This window comes from Chlorocebus sabaeus, chromosome 14, assembly GCF_047675955.1.
Source record: "Chlorocebus sabaeus isolate Y175 chromosome 14, mChlSab1.0.hap1, whole genome shotgun sequence".
In the NCBI taxonomy this organism is placed as follows: domain Eukaryota; kingdom Metazoa; phylum Chordata; class Mammalia; order Primates; family Cercopithecidae; genus Chlorocebus; species Chlorocebus sabaeus.
This window is the reverse complement of record NC_132917.1, coordinates 3,699,930-3,721,859: the sequence shown is the minus strand read 5'-3', so window position 1 is coordinate 3,721,859 and position 21,930 is coordinate 3,699,930. Positions and strand designations below refer to the sequence as shown.

Here is a 21,930-nt window from a genome sequence, read left to right as displayed (position 1 = left end):
GATTTCTAGTTTTGTATCATTATGGTCAGAAAAAATACTCGATATGATTTCAATCTTACATTTGCTAAGACTTGATTTGTGGCCTAATATGATTTATCCTGGAGAATGCTGTGTCCACGTGAGAAGAATGTGGATTCTGCTGCTGGTGGACAGAATATTCTGCAGTCTGTTAAGTCCATTGGGTTTATATTGTTATTCAAGCCCACGGTTTCCTTATTGACTTTCTGTCTGGATGATGTATTCATTGTTGAAAGTGGGGTACTGAAGTTGCCTCCTATTATTGTATTGCTGTCTACTTCTCCCTTCAGTTCTAGTAATACTTGCATATTATATATTTAGGTGCTCCAGTGATGGTTGCATATCTATTTATAACTGTTGTATATTCTTGATGGACCGACCCTTTTAACATAATGTGGTGACCTTCTTTATCTCTTGCTGCAGTTTTTCGCATGATGTCAATTTTGTCTGAGGTAAGTCCAGCTGCCCCTGTTCTCTTCTGGTTTCCACTTGCATGGGACAGTTTTCCCATCCCTTCACTTTCAGCCTGTGCATGTGGTTAAAGCTGAAGGCCGACCCAGATATCCTCACAGCCACCTGGCTCATAGCCCATCTCTCACCTCCCACCTTCAATCCATCATCACGATGGACGACCACCACTGTGAGCTTTCGTTCACGCAAATGGGACTCACTGGCTGCAAGACAGCAAGCCCCTTGCCTGGTCTGTAAGGTATTCATGGGACCTAAGTTCTGGCCTCGGGGCTGGCCGCTTCCCTCACAATAGTGCTGAATTCCTGTGACAACACTGTGGTGTTTCCTCAACACACTCTGCTTGTTTGTGCCTCATCGACTGTCACAACCATAATCACAAACCCATTTCATGCCTACTATGCATCGAGTGTTATGCTAAGCACTTTATACATATTAGGACCCTTGGAAGTAGGTATTATTATTTCCAGTTTTCCAGATGAAAAAACATGCATCGAGGAGTTAGGAATGTGCCCGAGGTAACAAAGACACCGACAGCGGAGAGGAGATTTGCTCCGTGTCGGACCCCCAAGCCCATGCTAGAAGCCATTACACACACTACCTCCCTCCCACGTGCTCTTCTGTCCCATGAAATTCATTTCCCCCATCTCTGCCAAGACTCAATCCAAACACCAGCTCCCACAGGCCTGGCTCCTCCAGACCAACTGGGAGGCCTCATTATATACACACACACACACACACACACACACATACACACACACACACACACCAACTGCAGCATTCTAGCAACTTGAAAGGTTGGCCCACTCAGTAGGGGTTTCAGGGAGCAAGACTCCTTTTTGCAATGCTGTATTCTCCACCCCTAGCACACAATAGATGCCCAATGGTTTGCTGAATGAATAAATCCATGAGGCTGGTTAAAAGTAAGTATAAAACCAAGACTGAGAAAATACTATCTGCTTGAAGAATGAAAATTAAGAGTTTATGGTGAATCATTTTAGACCTTGCTGGTCCAGGCAGAAAACTCTCATAGAAAAGAACAAACACAAGTTGCCGCCCCCTGGCTGTCCTATAGGCGAGAGTCTCCTTACTTCCGAACGCCTCCTAGAGGGAAGACTTTTTCTCCGATCGTGGCCAGCACAATGTCCCAATCGGACAGACTAAATTTGGGTATAATGATTTTTGCAGGTGGAATAAATAATCTTCCATTTGTAAAAACACTGTAAGGATAAAAAGAAAAGCATCCATTAATACGTTAAGTTTCAGGGGGAAACACTGAAAATTCAATATATATATAATTAAAGAACTGTAAAAACAATGGGATGCACTAAGCAGCCTCCAATAGTACATATCATGCCCTATTGAGGACTTTATCAAGCTGTACAGAATGTCACAGAGCCTGGTGACAGATATGTGTGTGTGTGTGTGTGTGTGTGTGTGTGTGTGTATATATACGGTTTTGTTGTAGATGAAAACCACAACAGTGGGCTACAGAAAGTGAAGGTGCCTTAAGGTTAACAGTGGTTGTGAAACCGGGAAGTTCCCTTGTCCCCCTCGCAGAGCATGCGATGGGGGTGTGGCTCGCTTTTTCAGTGCCCCACTGCTCAAACCTCTAGGGGGCGCATACAGACCGGCAGGCTGTGGGGCTCCAACTCCACAGTTGTGACATTCTGGGCAGCTTGATAAAAATGTGGGCATTTTATAAAATCTAAAATGCCCAGATGAATAGAACGTAACTCCACTTTTTATAAAACATGTCTCCCACTACTATAATGGGTAAAATGAAAGAAAATTTTGTCCATTTGGAAAACAGGCAGACAATTTTACCTTAAATAATGTAGCTGCTTTCCCTTTCTCGGGAGCCGAGATCATCTCCCAAAGAAAACAACATGCATTCCTTTGAAAAGTTAATAGAAACCGCTTATTTCACTCCTGAGTTTTAAGGCAACTTCAGTATAATCTTAGGGGTGTTAGTTTATTATTTCAATGCGTTGAGGGAGAGGAAGTGCTTAGAAGATTTTCAAAACCCAACACAAAGTTAGTAGTGTTCATGAGACTATGCCGTAATCAAAGACACATGCAACAGTTTCAATCTCTTGTAATTCCCATTAAAATAATGTAAAATACAAGATGTATTGTTTAAGTCTAAAAAGAATAAATGATATCCTTGATATCCTTTAACAATAAGGAAGCTCAACTTTGCAATTCTGGTTAATTTTTTTACATTATAATTTACTGTTACTGCCATTTTTTCTTTTTCCTTAAATGCAAATAACTTAGAATTTGAGAAATATCTCTCTTTAGAGTAAATATAAATCTTAATTTAATATGTTTGTCACAATAAAGAGAATCTATTTTCTCTGCTAAGGTTTTGTGGCAAAAGAGGCTTCCAATCAACCCAGAGTCCAACTTATTCCATATTTAAGATGCTGCCCACAAGAAGTCATAAAAAGAAATGTTCTATGCAAGTTATATCAGAGTTTATCCATGTGCTATTACAATTACAATAAAGATTTGCTACAATGTTTTCAACTATTGGTTTTCCTAACTGGTTTAGGCTGCAAGTTTTTCTAAATATAGATTACTAAGAGGAATAAAATAATAAATGTTTAAACAAGGTCTTGCTATATTTTGTCTCGATTTTTAAGAAATTTAATTTATAGTCTTATCCTGAGTATTGAGAAACAGGCACACCAACCCACTGCTGATGCAGCTGAAAATCAGCACAGTCTTCTTGAAGAACACTTGGGCAAAATAGATCAATGTAATATAAGGGATAAGGGATCAATAACCACTGACCCACTCATCCCACACCATGAAATCCACCCCACAGGAGAGTGGACAAAGATTTAGAGGTGAAGGTCTTTCTCACAGAATTATGTATGAAGTCAAAAATATAAAATGTCTAAGTATGGAAGACTGGTTGAATAAATTGTGCCACAGCCACACCATAAAGTATACCATTAAAATTTGTTTATGCAGAATTTATATCCACAGGGGAAAAAGGGTCAAATATAATTAATGTCGTAGACAAAAACCACAACAGTGGGCTACAGAAAGAGCACCAGGAGTGAAGGTGCCTTAGGGTTAATAGTGGTTGTGAAACAGGAAAAGTTCCCTTGTCCCACTCGCAGAGCGTGCGATGGGGTGTGGCTCGCTTCTACAGTGCCCCACTGCTCAAACCTCTAGAGGGGCATACAGACGGGCAGGCTGTGGGGCTCCGACCCCATAGCAGTGTCTAGGGGTAAACGTTTCCAGCTCCTGAAGCCCCAGGGGGGGTGTGTTACAGGCTGCTCTTTGAGTTTAGCCGTAGGTGGCTTATGTTAATCAGCTCAATTAGACCCCTGCCTTGTCGCAAAGACAAAGGGCTTTGTATCCTGGGTTCTGGCCTTGGTGTACCAGAAGAATGGGACCATATGTGCACTTGGAGAATGAGTGCAAGGTTTCATTGAGTGTAAGTAGCTCTCAGCAGATGGGGGAGCCAAAAGGGAGATGGTTTTTCCCTGGAATCAGGCCTCTCAGCACCCCAAGGCTCCTCCAACTGCCCCAGCCAAACTCCGTGCTGGTCTGCCTTTGGTGGCCTGCCGGTGTGCGGGTGCCTGTTGGTGCGTCCCTCCGTCGATGTGCTCCTCCCGACGTCCAGCCATTTCTGTCTCTGCCTTGCTAGGGTCTCGAGTTTTTATAGGCACAGGATGGGGGCATGGCAGGCCAGGGTGGTCTTGGGAAATGCAACATTTGGGCAGGGAAACAAAAATGCCTGTCCTCACGCAGGTCCCCTGGGTGGAGTCCTAGTCAGGGACCACGCCCTCCTCTCCCCAGCACTTCCCTTCCCCCTTCTGTATCGTTTAAAGTGGCCACACTCTTCCCTTCCCAGCACTTCTGTATCAGTTGTCTCTGAGGGATGGGATAACTGCAGATTTTTATTTTATTCTTTATGCTTTTCTAGATTTCCATTTTATTCTTTATGCTTTTCTAGATTTCCGCATTTTTATAATAAGCCTGTAAATAGAAAAACCTGTAAAATTTTTTGAATTTTTAAGATAAAGAGAAGAAACAATAACCTCTGATTTATAAACTACGAAATGGCAAGTTCAGAGGGAGAAATGGACTTCACACATCTCTAAAAGTTTGCTGGTTGGGCTGAAGAATGAACCTAGACCACTATCACCATGCTGGGTTTGGGGCCTGTGTTGTTCAGGCAGAGATGATCCATCTTCCAGGTAGCTGAATGAACAACTCCATCTAAAACACCCAGAAAACAGTTTCCCTGAAAGTCTGTGGTAGGTTGTAGATGGGCACATATCAAATCCCATCACTGGTAAATAAACACTGGTACATGTGAATTTTTGAATACCTGGTACTCATTTTTGAAAGCACAATTTATATATGCTGATAAAAAAAAAAACATATCCAAGATAAACTGGGTGGTTACAAAAAAATGAAGGTACACAACAGTGCATGCAGTACACATATACCTATAAACGCCTGACCATGCACAGCGCATCCTAGGAAGAGACCAGAAACTGCGACACTGGTTCCCTCTGGGGGAATCACTAGAGAACTAGTGATATAAACCAAGAGATTTTTTTTTTTTTTTTCAGATAGACCAGTGGAAAAAATTTATTGCCCTTGGAGTGGGATGCTGAATACATCTCATCATATAGTTCATCTCAATTGAATTTCATTATCTCTCCTCTTTCTTCACACTTTGAATTTTCCTCAACTCTCTGCCAACAAAAACTTGCAATCTGATAGAGAAGTTGCACACACAATTATCTGTAATATAAATCAAACCCTTTGACAAGGGAGTAAAAACAAACATTAATTCTTTTTACTTCAATCTCATTGCTCAAAATGAATATTCAAAAATCAGGCATTTATCCAATCTGCCATTAATGTGAAACACATTGATGTGAACTGTCGATGGTGCACCAAATTATTTATTTCTTAACAAATAGCATCAGTTCAAATGTAGATTTTACTACTTATCGACTTATTTTTCTAACAAATTAGCAGTACTGGCAGGCTGAAATTAATTTTATTTTTTAAATTTTTTATTTTGGGAGACTTACTTTAAATGTATATCTCTTAAAACTATATATTCACCATGGGCACAAGTCACTCTATTAAATAAGATGGTTTATTTAAATAAAAACTCTGAAGAGAAGTTCAAAAGGCATAAAATTACTTTGTCAATGCACCTGTTCCTGTGTTGCTAATTAATTTTTAATAGTAGATGGGGGGAGAATAAAACATTTTAAATAGAAAATATTTCAGATTGTTTAAAACGGGAAGTAGCATATGGGTCCAGGAACGGGTTTTGGTCAGGTGGGTTGGCAATGACAGCTGCCGTTTGCTCAGCACTGGCCGTGCACACTTTATAGAGTCGTCTCTAACCTTTCCAGCAAATCAGTAAAGCAAGTCCTGCTCCCCCATGACACAGATGAAGAACCTGGGCCTCAGAGACGTTAAGGGGCTTCCCCAGGCCACATGGAGGCCACACGGAGAACCGACGACCCAGCCCAGCTCCACCCGACCCTAATGCCCGCTGTGTTTTTTCCCCTGCATCCACTTCCCTCCACCCAGTTTTCTGTCTTCTCTGTTGAAAAGCAACGTAGAAGGCATCAGAAACGTGCTATTTCACTCTGAAATACATCGATGATGGTAGGGGGAAGAAAGCCAGGGCCGTTTTTGTTTCTGTTGCCACGCTATCTTCGAATAGCCATGACCCGCTGCAGTCGGGTAGTAAACGGGCCATGAGCACATTGTGACATCCTGGACTGGTCGCCTGCACCCTCCCCTCAACCTGGGGTGAAGGTCGCCTAATGCTTGCTCCCAAGAACCAGGTCAAGTTCCAAGCTGAGTTGAATTGAAAAGTTCTGCACATTTGAAATCACAAGCCATGGTCTCCAGGGCTGATTCTAGAATGAAATAGCTCTATCTCTGGACCTCTCATTCCCCCGACTGAACTGTGGGCTGTCTGAGGACAAGCCTGCGTCTGAGTCTCTCAGTCTCCCCAGGGCCTGGCGCCTGGGGGTACTCAATCAATTCTGGATGGGCGGTGGCGAGGGGTACATGGATGAGATGGAGGCATCAGGGATCAAATGAACAGATGAAGGGCCTTACTGTCTTTTGGCCTCTATCTTCCATTTCCGAAACTGGAATAGGACTGCCTGCCTTATCTGCTGCACAGGCTTATAATGAAGGGAAAAGGAGGTTATGGGCATTTTGATTTGAAAAGGGTAATAAAGAGGCATTATTTTTAAAAACTAAGTTGTCATAATGGTTATTATTGTGTTTTTCTAAACTAAGATTTTGAGACAACCTGAAAAACACTGGAGTGATTTAAGTAACAGTTCACTCTAATCCTAAACTTTCTCATTGAGAACTGCAGAATTCTTGGCACGTAACAACCCTGTCCATTTGGAAAATACACAATGCACAATGCACTACAATTAAAATCATCAGGAAAAAACCTGAAACATTTGACCCACGGCAAGCTCAGAAACCATAGGCTCTTGTGGGCCTGGACATCTGCTGGTTCGTGGGGAGAAACAGGTCAGCCCTCCAGCGGAGGAAAGAATTCCGAGTCCTCTGCCCGTCACAAAATCACTGCCTGCCCTGCAGGAGACAAACGTCCAATGCCCCTAACTGCCACTAAACTCAACAGGAGAAGTCACTCTGCCACCTGACAGGGACTCTACCACACTTCTCATCGGTCCAGGGCAATGCATCCTACCCTTACGATCTCCTCTTCTCCTTCTCCATTCCTCCGAGTCCCCCACCTTCACCAGGGGTGGGTTTTCATCCTGTGCCTCGTGACTTGCCTCTTTCTCAGCCTCAAAACAGTTCTGTGGGATCTCTTCAAGCAGCACAACTTCCTTCTCAGTCCTACCACCCTGTAAATCTGCTAGGAAGGGATCTTCTCCTGAATCGGGGTATTAGAATTCACTGTGTCCCCAGGGACTCCTTCCCGCTCATCTATATTCCCCAACACTCTGTCCGACTTCCCTAAGTGCCTCTGCTTCCCTCCACCTGGCACTCATTTAACCAAGGACTTCAATCAGCTGTTAGGCAGGATTCCTCCTTTTTGGATAAGAAACTCCATGGATATTAGATGTATTTGAGATGCAGAACCCTGTAAGATAGAAATAGATCCTTCCGTGCCCCTCCACAAGATTTGCAAACAATCATTTAAAACCAGAGGGACTTGAAAGGGACTGCCCTATATTTCCAGTCCATGCAACACTCACATTCTGGCCACTAAAAAGCCAAATTGAAAAAAATATATCAGCTGGTCCGAGATCTGAGATCTATAAAAAAATTGTCAAACCCAGGCTTTCTTTGGTGCCTAATGCTAACACTGTCCTGGCCGTGATCACTTCTAACACAGTATTTCACAGTCATCATCAATGTGTGCACTGCCTTTTTTAGAATTCCCTACCATGAGAATTCCCCAGGCTTGTCACCTTCACCTGGGAAAATGAACCATATTCCTGGACCGTTATGGCCCAAGGATTTACTGAGGGCCCTACCTACTTCTCACACACCCTAAGTGCAAATCTGAAGGAGGCAAAATTCCCAGGAAACTCGACCGTAATCTACCTGTGAATGACCTCCTCCTGTGCTCTGAAAGTGGCAACAGCTCCCTTCTGCACGCTGAATGCCTCCTTAGGGCGTTAGCAAAAAGGGCCGTGGAGTGGCCGGACACAAAGTTCAGTTATCCTCTCCGTGTGTCTGGTATCTGAGCTATGATATCTTGGTCACAGGAAAAAACAATCTCTACAGACCAAGTTTCTAGTCTTCAACATTTTCCTTTCCTGGAAGCAAAAGAACAACTGGGCGTGGGGAAGTGGGGGTCCTGTGGGATGTGGTAGGATGTGGATGCCTAATTTCTCTCCAGTTGCCTCCTCTCTTTAGGCCACGATGAGGGAGCATCCCTCGACCTAGCAGTAAGAAACTCCCTATCTAAAGACACTTGTGAGAACCTGAAGAGCTCTCTACTTTCACCCCCACCTTAAACTTCCCAATTACTCCCTGCCTTTGTCCTTCCTTGTGCATGAAGGAGAGGATCATGTCTTGGAGTCTTCTCCCCAAAACATAAAAACCTGGGTTGTGAGAGCTTCACCGAGCTCGGGTTGAGGCATGTCCCCTGCCTGTGACCCAGGGCTGCAACCACCAGTCCTGTCCAGGCTGCCTGTCTCACTTGCAACAGGGTCGCCTATCGGACACACACATTCCTCATCCCGTTCAGACCCTACAGACTCTACTACTTAATGAGAACACAGCATTTCTCTGTGGCTAAACTTCTCTCTTATGAAATCTACTGCTTTCCCCCTCACGTAACCATACTACACCATCAAAGCCTTAACCCTGCCACTTGCTTCCTTTACCTATGGTTAGTTAGTGGATATTAGTGACACCTGTGTCACTAACATGCGATGATTGTCTCATCCTAGATTAGATTCATCAGAAACCCCTCTGCCCCAAGTAGGTCTCACTCTTTATGTCGATGGCTCCTATCTCTGGAGGGAGGATGGGCCCTTCCAGGCTGGATATGCCATCACTAATCAGCACAAACCTCTTGGCTATCCAGCCCTGCCATGTGTTAAATCAGCCCAGGTGGCTAAATGAATCACTCTCCCTCGGGCTTGCATGAAGACAGAAGGAATGATGGTGAAACATCTATGCTGACAGCCGCCATGCCTTTGGGGCAGTACCTGATGTTGGTGTGCCACGGAAATGGGGGATTTACGACAGCGGCCGGTACCCCAGTCAAACAGCAGAACTTCTGGAGGCACTGTTATTACCCCAACAAACTGCTCTGATTAAAACTGAGGGATACGGCATAAAGAAATCAGATGAGACTTGGGAAAATAAGTGGGCTAATAAATATGCCAAACTAGGAGCCTCTTCCCCCACCGCGTGAGAAACCCACGTGGTTTCCAGGCCTTGGGACCACAGCCCTGGCTCGCACTCCAAGGCCCCGGACCCCTGGTGGGATGATTCACCCTCTGCTACGGTCTGAATTCTGTGTCCCCTCACCCCCCAGTTCATGTTGAACCAAATCCCCAATGTAAGAGCATTAAGAGGTGAGGCCTTTAAAAGGTGATTTGATCATGAGGGAGCTTAGGTTCATGAGTGGGATTAGCGCCCTCATAAAACAGACCTCAGGGAGCTTGTCTGCCCCGTCCATCATGTGAGGACACAGCACGAAGGCACATCTATGCAGCAGGGAGCACCCCTCACCAGACGCCAAGCCTGCTGGCACCTCAATCTTGGACTTCCCAGCCTCAAGAACTGTGGGCAAAAAATTTCTGTTGTTTATAAATTACCCAGTCTCACATATTTTGTTATAGCCACCCAAACAGACACCTCCCTTGAGGGAAACAACTTCTTCAAGATGCCTCCCAAGGAAATAACACAGGAGATCCACATGGCCCACTCAAATCTATCACCAGAGTCATTGTTTGTGTTTACACCTGACTCATCCCAGAAAGGTACAAATGCAGGACATGCTGGACAAACAATGGCTTCAGCCCTTTAGCTTTTATCTGGACCGAGCAGCTGCCGCTCACTTCCTCTGCCAGAAACATACCCCTGGGAAAATTCTAAACATGTGCTGAGGAAGGTGAACAGCTTACCCTGGACCCCTCCTTCACTGTCAAATACACTTTATCCAATTACCAGAGGCCCAACAGCCAATACATCCCCAGTGTGTCCCCACACTGATCTGCATGTTTTCTAAACGGTTGGAGGCTTTTCTGCTGCCCAAATGTCTCCACAAAGTCAGCTGCCAACCTTTTCCTGGAAGTAATCTATCCTACTTGGGGTATCCCCTCTATAACTTCTAGTGAAAGATCAAATTTCACTAGCAAAATTACATAAGCAATTATAAATACAACACATTGGTCGAAGACTCCATTGCCATCACAGCCTCAGTCATCAGGCATCTTAGGAAGAGCCCACATGTCCAGAGTCCAAGCTGGCTAAGCAGTCTGAAGAACTGGGTTGTCTATGACCATGGGTGTTACCCATCCTTCTTATGACTCCCGGATCCTCACCCCATCCTCCTCAGAAACGGTCCCCCTTTGAAACCACTACAGGAAGACCACGAGAATGCCCTACACCTCCTGGCTAACAGGAGATTCCAATTTAACACAGTCTGACATCCTCAGACACTGTCAAGAGTTAATTAAGTACACAGTCCTACGATCAACAAATCAAGGCCATCTTTCCCCTCAAACTCCTTGATCAGCCTTTACACAGTTTGAAAGTATGAGATCTGGTATTTTGGAAATGCCACCATCAGGAAACTAACCTTGAACCCCACACAAGAAAGGCCTCGTGCTGTTTTGTTCATTGCTGCCAAATTACAAGGTGTTTAACCTCTGTCCATGTCTCATGGCTGAAAAATATACATAAGGATGATGCTGACTGGAAAGCATTCCAACCGGAGATCTCAAACCACAGTTCTATTGACAGCCTCGGGCCACAGATGACAGCCAGAGGCAGACGACTGTCCCAACAACCATGGAACAAGCGGGTGATGCCACGACATGGCTGGCTTTTCTCCAAGATCATGGAACAAGAGCCCACAGATTCTCCTGCCTCTTCATACTCCCCAACAGATTACATCTTTTCCCACGATTCCTGTATCTTCCTCCCAATTGCATCAACTACTCCTCAGTCCCCCGAACCACATCCAGCCTTCCACTGGGCCCTCCCTGGTTCCCTCCATCTCACACTGCTTGTGCCTTCCTGGTGCGGTCATCACTACCTCCTACTCTCGGATCACCAAGCAGCCAATGAGACTAACGGGTGAATTCCTGGGTTTGCACTCGCTGCCCCCACCCTACTCAGTCCTGAAACTGGGACCTCCTTCATAACGGCCTCATCATACTCATAGACATGGCCCTGACAGGAAACATCCCATACACATGACCACAGCAGTCCCCTTCTGAAGTGGCACCAAACTGTAACTTCAAGGCTCCCAAGACTGGGACTATGACATGGCCTTGTGAGCTCAAGAACACGACAGTTCACGGGAAATCAGTATAATAGACATAGCCTGTCTGTGGGACACAGGGAATCCTCCATGTCCCTGTAGCAAGACACATTCTGTTCTCATGAAACAGGAGCTCAGTGTAAGGGCCAAACTCCCTTTAGACATCATCTTCCTTCAACACCCCGTGATGTCAACATCACAGGAAATTATTTGGCAAAGAACTCAGGCAAAGGGAATTGCTGGTTAAACAGGGACTAAAATGCCCAATCAGTGAGAAGATGATGGTTAATGTTACATTTCTCCCTTTGGGATCTACTCCCGGTGAGCCCTTCAAGCCTCTGTCACAACCAGTGCAGGCAATGACCAACCCAACTATGCTCATAAGGTTTATTGTTGTGGGTATGGTCATAAGACATAGAAAGTGCTTCCAGCCAGTGGATGGCTCCTGTCACGTGGCCAACGCCGACCTTCAAATGGCGAAATGTGAGAAACTTCGCAAAGGAGACTCAGAAATGTGAGTGCTGCCCCAGCTGCTGGTCCTGAGACTTGTGGACGGGAAGCCGCCTTAAGTGGGTTCTGGAAGGACCTGCTGCCTGGAGCCAGCCTGGTAGGGTGGTCTGTTCCTCCCACTGCACCCTTGCCTGTGGTGACGGATACACCATAAGGTTACAAAGGGGGTCAGCAAAGCTAGCCCCCGCAGAACTGGAAGATTCTGTCTCCTACTTAGGACAAATGGCTGTGTCATTAACCCCAGAAGTGTCAGAACTTTGCAAAATGACTCCACAAAACGGACTCGCCTCAGACTACTGACCGGAAGCCAGGGAGGTGTTCGTGCACGAGTCTGTCCTCAGTGCCACCTGTTTGGAGTCGACACTCGAGAGGAAACTTGTCAAGAGACAGTCACAGCAAAGACTCACACCCAAGACATAACTTGCTGGAGGCTGAAAGAGGGTCATGATCAACTCAGAATACCACTGGAGACTATGTGAGTAAGCAGCAAACTGTTTCTCATAAATGCAGAATGCTGGCAAACTGACAAACTGTGCGCCACCCAGAAGGACCACTGAGGACAGTCACGACCCAGGCACAAGTGTTTCTTATGATTAGGCATCATTGAAGCCTGTTAGTAATAATATAAACCTGTGATCAATTAAGCAGCTGACCAATCATTATCGCCTTCTCCCTGCTCATTCTACCCAATAAATAGGAAGGGCTGTGGAAGGTCAGGGGGCTGCCATTGCTCACTAGAAGTAGGGAGCTCTCTTCCTCTTCCCCGGTCCTTTCCTTAAAACAGTTCCTTTTGTTTTTTGTTATTATTTCTACGTTTGTCCCTTCATTCAGTCATAATGACGGTCTCAGGCAGTAACAGTAGTAACTGCTGTAGTGACTGTCTCAAGTAGCAGCAGTGGCAGTTGGGCACAATAGCTAACACAGCTTACACCCTCCAGAAAAGGACTGACTTGGATCTCCCTTTAAATAATTTCCTCCACTTACTGGATGGTTTAGGGAGCTCCTTAAGGGACTCCGTTTCTTTCTTTTTTTGTTTTGTTTTGTTTTTCAAGAGATGGGGTCTCACTATGTTGCCCAGGATTGTCTCAAACTCCTGGGCTCCAGTGATCCCTCTGCCTCAGTCTCCCAAAGTGCCGGGATTACAGGCTTGAGCCGCTGTGCCTGGCCTCTGGCTTCTTTGTATCCATCCCGATGGTCATGCCTTCATCTCCTGATGCACATCACCCTTGTGGGAGGGGTGTGCTCCTCGGCTGTCTCTCAGCTCCCCCTGAACACATAGCAGCTGGAAGCAACGGCTGGACCCTTCTCAAGTCCTCCTTATGACAGGTGGTGGTGGTTCTACAAGGAATGGATCCGCTCTTCCTCATGAACAAGAAGAGGGACTGAGTTTCGCAGAACTCTGGCCTATGACAACTCTGTCCCAATTCCTGTGCTGAGATACAACCGAACTCTAGCACATGCCCAGCAGCATCAAGCCACGGCCACAGGATGACCCCAGCCCCACCACTAAACACCCACCTGCGAAAACCCAGGGCTGCCAGGAACATTCACTGTTCATCCCAGCCAACATCTGAGAGAGGCCCCTGACCTCTTACAGCATTGACGAATCTGCATCTCTGGCAATGCAGACGCATTTCCCGCACCTGAGATCCTTCCCTTGAACTGCAAGCATCAGGCAGGGCAGGGCCTGTCTCCCAGTCTCTGGCGGAGGACAGAATCCTAACTTCCAGAACTGCCAGCTTGCAGACCAGCTGCCTGGCCACCTTCACTGACCAACTCTTTGTACTTTTCCACTTCTCTGATTCTCCTGAGGCCCCACTTGCTCCCATCTCTCACTGCCCCTTTAAAATGCCCAAATCGCTTCCACACAGATCAGAGTGGAACTCAGCTCTTTCCCCAACTATCAGTAGTTACTAAATAAAATCTGTTTTCACTGCTTTCACTAACGTCCAGCTGTATCTATCTCTGACATCAGTCTCGCAATGAGGGCCAGGACCAATGGCCCCTTCTTCTCCAGTTCTGTCTAGCACGAATGTGCCTCCTCCCCACAGAGGAGGCCTGGGGTGAGCTCTTCTCTTCCCCTGCTCCCTCGGGTCTCAGGCTCCCTGTGAAGGGCAGGGAGTCCCCACGTAAAACCACTCCAGGGCCCAGACAACTTTTGCCAGCTCACTTCCAAATAAACGACAAAAGATCTTTTATACCCTTTTTCTCCCAAGGCTCATTCACGACTCAGGGCGTTTTCCACGCCAGTGTAAGTGGAATGAGTGAGTGAATCCCTCCCTGACAAGGGACATCAGAGAGAACACCAGGCAAGAGAAGTGACTCAGGCCACATGGCTGAGTCAGTGCCAGAACCAGGGCTTCGATCTGAGCCTCAACCTCCAAATCGGTGACTTCCAACCCATGCAGTCACCACCAGCTCAATTCCTCAGTGACCTCGTCAGGGGAGCCCCGGGTTCTCTCTCCAGCATCCAGCTGCTGCAGAGCACAGCTCAACAAGCCACGCCCTCGCCAACTCTCCTCTTGACCAGGGTCACACCCTGCCTTTCCCTCCTGAGCATCCAAGCCTCTGAAAGCCGTCATAACTATTGTTTATGTGTTTTTATAGTGACAAGGACTCCAAGGTACACGATCAGGTTTTTTTTTTTGTGGTAGGAAGGACTCTGCACTCAGATGGATATTTGGGTCCATCTAGTGGAACTTCCAACACACCAAGACAAAGGATGGGCAAATGTGCCAGAGTGCATGGTTTCTCATTGAAAAAATAATCATGTCTGTCAAATGAGTGAGGATCATTAATGGCCTGGGTCACACACATGAAATGTGGCTTTAGGAATGGTGTTTTTGTCAAGAAGGACCCACAAACCAACGACGTTCCCTGAGGTTGCTGTACGTTCTGCAGGAAAGACATCACTAACAAAATTCAGAAATACTGTGTCTTATTATTTCAGAACAGCTCTTAGATACAAGAAAAGTGGTGTGGAAAGATCTGTGTATTTAGGTGGCCCCCATGCGGAAGCTTAAAGTAAGGTCTTTTAAAGAAACAGTCGTTGAGATTTTAAGGAAAAGTGCAAGAGGCCAAGTTTGGCGAATTCACGGTCACACTTCCTTCATCTTCCTCCTTCCCAGCCTGGGGATCTGTCGGGTGAATCAGCGGGTTTCCAGTGTTATAAGCCTCCAAGCCCTTGCCTCTCAGGACTGAGAGGGGAGGTGGTAGAGGTGACTCTGGCTCACACAAGGCTGGCACCCCCACATGAAGAGCTCAGCATTCTCTGGAAACTCGCTGAAATTCCTTCCATTTAGACCAGAACATGGTAAAATGGAAAGATGTTCATGCCAGGGCCTTTAATCACTAAAATACTAAAACATCCCAATAAAAGGATAAGGGGAAGAGCTGCCATTCAGAGACCTGCTACGCTGTGACAAGCACTGTGGGGCTGGCTGCAAACATTCCTGAAGCTAACCCTCACCACAGTGTGCGGCACAGATATTTTCAGCCCTGTTTTCCACAGTGGGAGACAGCCCCAACCTCAGAGCGAAGCAGCAGGTGCAGGTCCCAAGCCGGTAAGACCAAAAGCCAGGATGTAAACCAACGTTTAGTTTGAGTCAAGTGTGTTGTCTTTTTCCAACCCCCAAAACATAATGCAGATGGGTGCACAGAGTGATCACAGCTATCCTCAATGCTTCCCACTGAGCACCTCGGCGCCTGGCACTGCCAGCAGCATCCCAGGGCAGCGGCCAGTGAGGCTCTAACGCACTCCGTTCCTGTAGCAACACCTGACTTGGATGTGCTGTAGCCCACAAGGGCCTTTTGGTAGCAAGAGGTCAAGGGGTGGGGGAAACGGTTTTTAAATTTCCCTTCAACATGCCGCAGCTGCAACTGCTACATTTAAAAAAATATCAAAACAAAACTTCAGAGCCTAAAACTGAGCTGTGTGTATGATGCTCTTATCTTCGCATCCCCAGGTGAACTGTTCTACAAACAATGGCATGGTGATTGGATTCTCTTTTCCAAAATCAGGGCTCAAGAGGAGAAGGAAAAAGTAGCACATGAACAGCTGAATCAGAGAGAAGGCGGTCTACGAAAAAGAAATCACCTGTCAGGGAGTGAGAGCCAGCCAGGGCCGGAGAGGGAGGGGAGGGGAGACAGAAAGAGGGCTAAGGGGCACTTGTCAGGATAGAAAGTATTGTTTTTAGGGAGCTATGGCACAGTTTGATTTTTTTCACCCATAATATTGTACTCACTTTATATGTCGACATATACGATGATATGTTTGCCACTTGGAAGGCACATTTATATCACAATGCACCACCGGTTTGATCTGAAAAAGGAAAAAATAAGCCTGAGAATTCAGTTCAAATTAGCCAACACTCGTTAAATTCAACAGTGTGCACAGCATTGCCCCAAAACATAAGAAAAGGGGGGAATCCCTTTGTCAATAGAACACCCAGGGGCGGGTCCACGAGGCATGCAGAGAAAGGCAGACCGGGTGCTGGGGGAGGAGAAGATCCCAGCAAGTGCAGTGCGAGGTGGTCGGGGGCTGACGGCTCTGCACTGCACATGGAGGGAAGTGCAGGATGCGGGGGCCGGGCTGACGGGCAAAGGTGCCACCAAAGGCCGTGCATCCGTGCGAGAGAGGCTCCCCATGGTCCCCAAGAAGCATGCGTTGATGGCCTACTATGCCAAGGAGCTTTGCTGGTCGGGTTATGGGGCCCCAAGAATGGACATGTCACTTCTGATTTCATTACAAGACTCCAACCAGAATGTCCTGGCCAGGAGGCGCGAGCCCCTCCGCCTTCTCTCCTGATTCCTGTGAATGCAGCCTGAGAGGCCGGGCCAACCACTATGGCCTGGGGACAGCTTCAGTCTCAGGTCCACTACGGATAAGACGCAATGGGGGAAAAGAACTACTGAGACCTGTCCCAGATAAGCAAATCCAGTCATCCTCACAGTCCTGCTGTTTAAGAATGTGCAGAAAAGCAAATGGGGGGAGCTCTGATTGGGAAGGGATGTTAACCCCCAACCCCGTGCCAAGTGCCAGGGTCCTGGTCCCTCCCACAAGGCTAAGGCTCACCTGAGGACACCCCAGCACCTCAGGCCTGGCCTTCCTCTGAAGAGCTGCTCCCCTGTCCGTGTTCCGTCTCTACATCCCCAGCCCACCAGGATAAGAAGCGTGGGGTCCCTTCACACCTCCCACCCCTGGTTTCCCCTGGATTGAGACCCCGTCTGCCTCTGCCCACACCTCCACTGCAGTCCCACCGCCTGGCTCACAACCCCCACCCCCGACGTCTCTCACTTGGACGATGGCAACATCCACGCAAGGGATCCTGGCCAGGGTCCCCCTCTGTCACCTCCCACGCACACCATCGTCTTCGTGACAACACCGCTGGGTGCAGTCTCCCTCCGCGATCCACGGGGCAGCCTCATCACTCTGCTCATCTCCCTCCGCGATCCACGGGGCAGCCTCATCACTCTGCTCGTCTCCCTCCGCGACCCACCGGGCAGTCGCCTCACTCTCTGCTCGTCTCCCTCCGCGACCCACCCGGCAGCCTCATCACTCTGCTCGTCTCCCTCCGGGATCCACCAGCCGCCTCCTCACTCTCTGCTCGTCTCTCTCCGGGATCCACCGCAGTCTCCTCACTCTCTGCTCGTCTCCCTCTGGGATCCACCAGCCGCCTCCTCACTCTCTGCTGTCTCCCTCCGGGATCCACCCGCCGCCTCATTACTCGCTGCTCGTCTCCCTCCGGGATCCACCGGGCAGCCTCATCACTCTCTGGTGGGCTCCCTCTGGGATCCATCCGCAGCCTCCTCACTCTCTGCTCATCTCCCTCCGCGATCCACGGGGCAGCCTTGTCACTCTCTGCACCCTACACCCTCCATGTTATGCTCCTTCAGCCACCCTGGCCCCCAGCCAGTCCATGTGCTTCCCGCAGCCTCTGCTGCACAGTGAGGGCCTCTGCTCCAGCCCCCACAGCCTCTCCACCTCCAGGGCCCATGTTCACTGCCCTTCCAAGGCCCAGCGCTGGGGAGCCACCTCTAAGCTGACATCAGAATCGATCATCCCCCCAGCACTAAGCCGGATTCATTCAGCATCCTTCCTACTACCTACTTCACACCCACCCAGGAAACTCCCAGCACAGACACCATGGTGCGGGCCCTACCTGCACCCCATCCCCCAGAAGTCCGGGTGGCCTGAACCTGTCAACAGGGCCTCCTTCCACACCTAACACTGCTAATCCACACCCTCCTGTCCAAGCCGCAGCCCCCTCTCCCTTCCCAACCCAGACCCAACTTAGCACAGAAGAGGTTCCAGCAGCTCGGCATCTGAGTCCCCTGCCGATGAGGAGTTCAGGTTGGAGAAATGTGTCCCTCCCTCACTTCCCATCTCTGCCTGGGGACCCAGCTCTTGACCCTCACCTCTGCTGGCGGCCTGCTGCCTACCCACTTGCCCACTCCAATGCCAGGCCGACAACTGGGGGGCTCTGCTCCCTGAGTCAGACACAGTGGTAATAACTCTTCCTGCCTGGCCCAGCAGGGAGGGTCCTCCTGGGGCCCTGCTACTCTCTCCTTGAGGCCCAGACCCCGGCTGGGTTTCACAACTCAAGCACAAGACCCTGAGACAAACCACTTAACCTATTAATATTACGGGAGCTCGACTACATCACCCCAAGTTGAGTAAATGTCATCTATAAAAGTGCCTTGGCCAAGAACAGCACCCAAGCCATGCACCCCAGATGCACAGTGAGAGAGAGAATGAGCTGCACACCTCATTAACAGTGAGAACTTTGTTTTAAAAGAGGAGAAGGGACAAAAGTTACTCTGGGTCTTCTGTCCCTGAAGGAGACCAGGGAGGTGTGTCTCGTGGGGGCTTTGGGAGAAGGGTGAGAGGAACCAAGACAGCCGCAGCTGCTGCAGAGAGGCCACTCTGGCACCTCCCTGGGATCCTACGGTGCCTTTCATCAGAACAGAGAGCGGCCGGAGAGGCAGTGAGAACACAGTGGATCTCAGACGCCGCCTGGCGGACGGGAAGACCCCAGAGGGAGCTGCCGGAGAGGCAGTGAGAACACAGTGGATCTCAGACGCCGCCTGGCGGACGGGAAGACCCCAGGCTTTGGAACTGGTCAAATCTGAATTCAAATCCCTTACTATCCATGATATTATTACAGGATAATATCTTACAGGATAGTAATATCTTACAGGATAGTAAGATATTACATCTTACTATCCATGTGGTCTGGAGAAGCAACTGCACTTCTCTGAGCAGCAGCTGATGAGTTTTTAGAATGGGGATCATCCTGCGTTAGAGTTCTTATGAGAATAATAATGAGGTAACATTTTATAAAAGGCACAATACTTATAACACAGTAATAAATATTCAATCCAATAAATATGAGATTCCCACACACACACAAACACACCGAAACACAGAGAGAGACACAGAAGGGAGGAAGGGGGCTGTTCAGGCACCTCTATCTTGTTACAGCTCAAATAGAATTGCTGATTTTATCCGTAGCCAGTGGATCAACCCAGGCTTCCCCACCTCAGAAAATGGTGCCACCCTGGCCCCATTTGTTCAACTACAAAATCTGGGAGACGTTCTCGAGTCTTCTCATCCTTTATGCCATCCGTGCATCCGTCAGCTCTACTTCAAAGCCACACGGCAGACTCTTGGCTCCTCGCCGCCTCCACCATCTCTCCCCTGCCCCGAGACAATCCTTCCCTCATGACAAGCAAAGCAGCCTTTGTAAACACAAATCAGAAGGCGGTCGGACGCCCCTCAGTGAGGCTCGCCCTTATCCTACCTACCCCTCACACTGACCCTCAGGCCACGCAAGCTGGCACTGCCTGCCTCTCTGCCCTGTCGCTGCACCCCTCCTGGCCTCCCTGCACTCTGGCCACGCTTGCGTTCTTGCAGTTCCTGAAACAACAGCCCACTCCCACACAGGACCTGAGCCTGGAACATCCTCACAGATCTTTGCTTGGTTTGCCCCTCTTACATTAAGAAGTCACTTCGGCGTCAGCTCCTCTGAGAGGCCCTCCCTGCCCAGTCACACACCTGCAGTTACTTTCATGCGAGCCCTTCATCCTGCCTCTGCTTTCTTGTTTGTTTATGTGTTTCCATTTTCCTTTGTAGAATGGAAGCCTCTGAGAGCAGGAACCCTGGTTGTCATGTTCAACCCAGTACCTCCAGTGCCTGAACGATGAGTGACCCCTAACAGGAATTCAATAACTATTTCATGAAGCCAAATAAATAATGGATGAGTGAATGCTACCATGACTAGGGACAAACAGCTCTGATGCTCTGAAAAGGATTCCAGGAAAAGAGAGGCCATGGAAGAAGGTGGAAATGCCCACCTGCACCATTCTACCCTATTATCATCCTATACATAAAATTATACACACCTGCATACTCATGGTAACGAAACTAATGCTGAGTATCAACAACGAGCATGAATTTACAGACCTAGTCTGAAAACAAAACAACAGAAATTATCTTCTGCAAAATTCTGTTAAAATACAGCCACCCTAAGAACCAGCTTTCTGCTTCATTGCATAAAATTATGGAAACAATGAGCTAATTGCTCTTTTGAGGTGTTAACGATTCATTAACCCTGCTATCACCTGCCTAATTAAATAACTCCAGCAATTAAATGATGTGATTCTGGACTTTTTTTCTCTGTACATCATAAAATAATCTCCTGAGCAATGTCGAGCATATGTGTCCAATGATGATGACAGCCTCATTCACACTTGTCAGAGCCAAAGACTCACACCACTCATCTGTCCTGAGAGCCTGAAGGACGCCATGAGCTTTAGACCTCTTCAACCAAGGCAATTCAACCAAATCTAAATCAAAGATGGAAGACTCGAGATGACCACAGGTGTGTCTCCCCCAAGAAGCAACTACAGGTTATTGAATACCCACCATGAATCAAGCATTGCAGTAGACCCTCTTTATCTGCATTCATACCTAACCCTCAACATCACCAGGCAAAATACCTCAGTAACAAAGAATCAGAGAGGTTATATCATCTTCCCAAGAACACACAGCTATTAAGTGTCCTGGCCATGATAAGCCATCAAAAAACATTTTATTTTACTTTTTAGCAAAATGAGTACTAGAATCCATACCCGTGTAGCCTAGTACTCAGGAGCCTGTGCTTTGGATCATCCAGGATCCCAGTACTGGCTCTGCCACTTACTAGTGATGTGGCCTTGATCAAATTTATAACCTCCCTGAGCCTCAGCTGCCTCCTGCATGCAGTGCTAACAGCAGTAGTGCACACCTCATAAAGTTGTTGAAATGAGATAACGCATTGTCAAGTGCTTAGCAAATGACTGTAATGAGGATTCAGTTGATAACAGTGTTTTAGTTTGTTTTCACACTGCTGATAAAGACATACCAGAGACTCGGCAATTTGCAAAAGAAAGAGGTTTAATTGACTTATAGCTCCCCATGGCTGGGGAGACCTCACAATCATGGCAGAAGGCAAGGAGGAGCAAGTCACATCTTACGTAGATGGTAACAGGCAAAGAGAGCTTGTGCAGGGCAACTCCCATTTTTTTTAAACCATCAGATCTCGTGAGACTCATTCACTATCACGAAAACAGCACAGGAAAGACCTGCCCCCATAATTCAGTCCCACCGACTGGGTTCCTTTCACGACACATGGGAATTGTGGGAGTTACAATTCAATAGTGGGAGTTCCTCCCACAGCACATGGGAACTGTGGGAGTTACAAGATGAGATTTGGGTGGGGACATAGCAAAACCATATCAAACAGCAATTATTGTGACTTTGTTGTTGTTTTATCTTGGGCTCCGAAGTCCCTGCTCTCTCCACTTCTCCAATGCTGCTCCGACTACCCTCCAAGAACATCTCCATGGCCCCTTCCATGTAAAATATCCAACTAAAAACCTGAGAG

The 21,930-nt window shown here is 47.6% G+C and overlaps 1 protein-coding gene across 1 annotated transcript in view; it reads right to left on the bottom strand.

Annotated features, from left to right (window-relative positions):
* DCDC2C (doublecortin domain containing 2C) overlaps nucleotides 1-21,930 on the bottom strand; it is an 88,025-nt gene that overhangs the window by 45,374 nt on the left and 20,721 nt on the right. Inside the window, exons 3-4 of the mRNA XM_007971589.3 lie at nucleotides 16,249-16,325; nucleotides 1,578-1,706 (exon numbers count right to left, since the gene is read on the bottom strand). Of these exons, the coding sequence (XP_007969780.1) occupies nucleotides 1,578-1,706; nucleotides 16,249-16,325 (206 nt within the window). The remainder of the gene's footprint in view (nucleotides 1-1,577; nucleotides 1,707-16,248; nucleotides 16,326-21,930) is intronic.